At 53.6% G+C, this 2,517-nt stretch overlaps 1 protein-coding gene across 1 annotated transcript; it reads right to left on the reverse strand.

Moving 5' to 3' along the window:
• Positions 1–12: 12 nt before the first annotated feature.
• Positions 13–2,508, reverse strand: LOC109364181. Its single transcript, XM_019610798.1, has 2 exons — positions 1,348–2,508; positions 13–1,020 (listed from the first exon to the last, which is right to left on the reverse strand). Exons 1-2 carry the CDS (start codon positions 2,251–2,253, stop codon positions 769–771), a joined length of 1,158 nt encoding a protein of 385 aa, XP_019466343.1. The 5' UTR covers positions 2,254–2,508; the 3' UTR covers positions 13–768.
• Between the last annotated feature and the right edge of the window lie 9 nt (positions 2,509–2,517).

The raw sequence follows: 2,517 nt of genomic DNA on the forward strand, positions 1-2,517 counted from the left end.
CGCTACCTCAGCGCTCGCCCCGCAGGCGGCGCTCGTCAGCGCCCGATAGTGAAGGGCCGAGCCCGCCCGCGCTCCCCCGCAAAACACTCCGTTTACCTTACGGCGCTTTGTTCGTGCCAGGAATTGCGGAATGGGAACGAGAGCAGAAGGAAATAGACGAACAAACTCGGTCCCTTGCTTTCATGGCACTATGCTTCTGGATAGTTTTCTGTTTTTCAGCAGCAGTAAAATTTCCCTGTTCCTCGGCTTTTGAAATGCGTAGATTTAAAAAAAAACAAACCAACCCACACATTATGGACAGTGACTCAGCAAGTCATGCAAGAGTTAGGGATCTGACAGATACCTGCTCAGGACTAGGAATTTCTGCTGAAAAAGGAATGCTTTGTAGGTTAGCTGTAGAAGTAGGCGCCTGTACAAAAGTATATAAACACTGTGGATCTGCAGTTTTCACAAGACAGCAAGCTGCATCAAGCTGGTAGCAGAAATACTGATGAAGAATAATAAGCTGCAGTACTTGTGTGTTTCAGTCTGGTTGTGGTAAGCTCACAAGGAAATCAATATATGCTGAAAGAATTTGGCAGGCAGTAGAATCCTGCAGAGAGTTACACCTGACATACATTTTCCTCAGAAATTTTATGCAATCTGAAGAACTTTATTTATTTATACATCCGTCTGAATGACATAAGATGGCATGTAATAGACAAATTCCAATCATTTGTTCATCACATCATTTGTTTTAAAGCTGCTTGAAGTTTTCCAGGTTGTGCCTTATGGAAGCAGCTGGTGCGCTGTGTGAAGTGGCAAACTGGAGCTGGAAGTGGATGAGGAGCAGTTCAGCTTCCTTGCTGAATACTCCTTCTTCCTTGACTGCTGGCAGTTGGCCTTCTTCTCGAGGATCATTATGTACCTCTCCATTAATAATAGCTGGGTCTTCAACTGCCAGAGCTGGTTGTAATAATGTATGGTGTCCCTTTGCGAGCAGTCTGTTCTCGTGGAAGACGAGTCCGTTTGTCCCGTTCCCTGGAAGTGAACACAGCATGAGCAGGGAGAAAGGGAAGCAGGCTCCTTTTGCAGGGAATTATCCTGCAGGGCTCGGCTTCCTCTGGAGGAGGCCAGCCTCACAGGACCGCTCAGTGCAGCATATGGGGCTCACAACACCTCCAAGCCCCGTGTTGCACAGGGGGCTCCCAGTGGGTGTCAGACCTGCAAATGAGCGAGTCCCTTTGGGGGAGGTGATGGACTTTCTGGGGTCTGCTTTCCTCGGAAGCCTTCACGGACAAGGTCTCTGTGGTTCCCTGCTCCCCACCAACAGCCCCCCTTCCTGTGCAATGCACCTCAATCACTTACCTTTTCCCGAGGTCTTCTTACTTTTCTCCAGAGGCTGCGGGCAATCCTCAGCAGGCAGAGAACGCAGACATCTGTCAGGCCGTAAGTAAGGAGCCAGGTTATCCCCACTTGGTCCGCGTAGTCCCAAAGGAGGCCCAGAGGGTAGGGCAAGCTGAGGGCCTTCAGCTCGGGGCGCAAGGGCTGCTGCTTCGGGCCCTGCGTTACGCCAGCCCTGCTGACCCAGGAGTGGATCCATGTGAGGCAGGGGGAAAGACCAAGTCTACACGGCCAGCTGGAGTCCTGGTGCTCGCGGACGACTGGCAGCTGCTTCTCAGGAAGGGCCATCTTCGTGAGCCTTTCCCAGATCCTCACTGGGTACGTTGAAAGTCCCGACCAGAAGGGCCCCTTGGAGGCCTTCTGCTCCGTGCCCAGGGGCTGCTGCTTCGGGCCCTGCGTTACAGCAGCCCTGCTGACCCCAAATTGGAGCCATTTGGGGCAGGAAGAAAGGCCTAGCCAACAGTGCCCATTTGAAGCCTGTTCAGCAGCGATAACAGGCTGCTTCTTCTCAGGAAGGACCATCTTGCTGAGCCTTTCCCAGATCTGAATGGGGTACTGTGAAAGTCCCGACCAGAAGGGCCCCTGGGAGGCCTTCTGCTCCGTGCCCAGGGGCTGCTGCTTCGGGCCCTCTGCAGTGATGACTCTACCGACCCTGGAGTACCCCCATCCGTGGCAAGGCCAAAGGCCAAGCCAACAGGGCCAGCTGGAGGCCTGGCACTGGGTGTCAACGGGCAGCTGCTCCTCAGGAAGGACCAGCTTTTTGTCCGTGTCCCAGATCCAGCCAAGAAAGGTGGAACGGCCAAGGCCATTTGCAAGAAATGAAACTATGGACAGAGCCACAGTCACGGAGAGAGTCAGGCTGACTTTCATCCTGTTCTCTCCCAAGGAACAATCCCAACACACAAAGTGGCTGCTACCTTGAGCGGAGCTCCAGAGGTAACCACCAGTACAGAGCGGCTGCCCTGCGTATCTGTGCTGTGGGAGGCTGCCAACGTGACTGTACAAAGACTGATGTCATGCCCGGCTCTGTGATGTCACAAAGGAGACTGCAGCAGAGCTGGGGAGGACGCAGTCACATCAACTTGGAAGCCTGCTGCCACGACTGCTGTCCCCAGCACAGGACAGTCTGCCCAG

This window comes from Meleagris gallopavo (genome assembly GCF_000146605.3).
Source record: "Meleagris gallopavo isolate NT-WF06-2002-E0010 breed Aviagen turkey brand Nicholas breeding stock chromosome 10 unlocalized genomic scaffold, Turkey_5.1 Chr10_random_deg7180001689111, whole genome shotgun sequence".
NCBI lineage: Eukaryota > Metazoa > Chordata > Aves > Galliformes > Phasianidae > Meleagris > Meleagris gallopavo.

What these genes read in the sequence shown, in the direction of transcription:
- LOC109364181 (XM_019610798.1), bottom strand. Translation starts at nt 2,253, where the DNA reads ATGAAAGTCAGCCTGACTCTCTCCGTGACTGTGGCTCTGTCCATAGTT. An exon ending in TAAGAAGACCTCGGGAAAAG is followed by an intron (nt 1,021 to 1,347) that starts GTAAGTGATTGA and finishes GTTCACTTCCAG; the next exon opens with GGAACGGGACAAACGGACTC.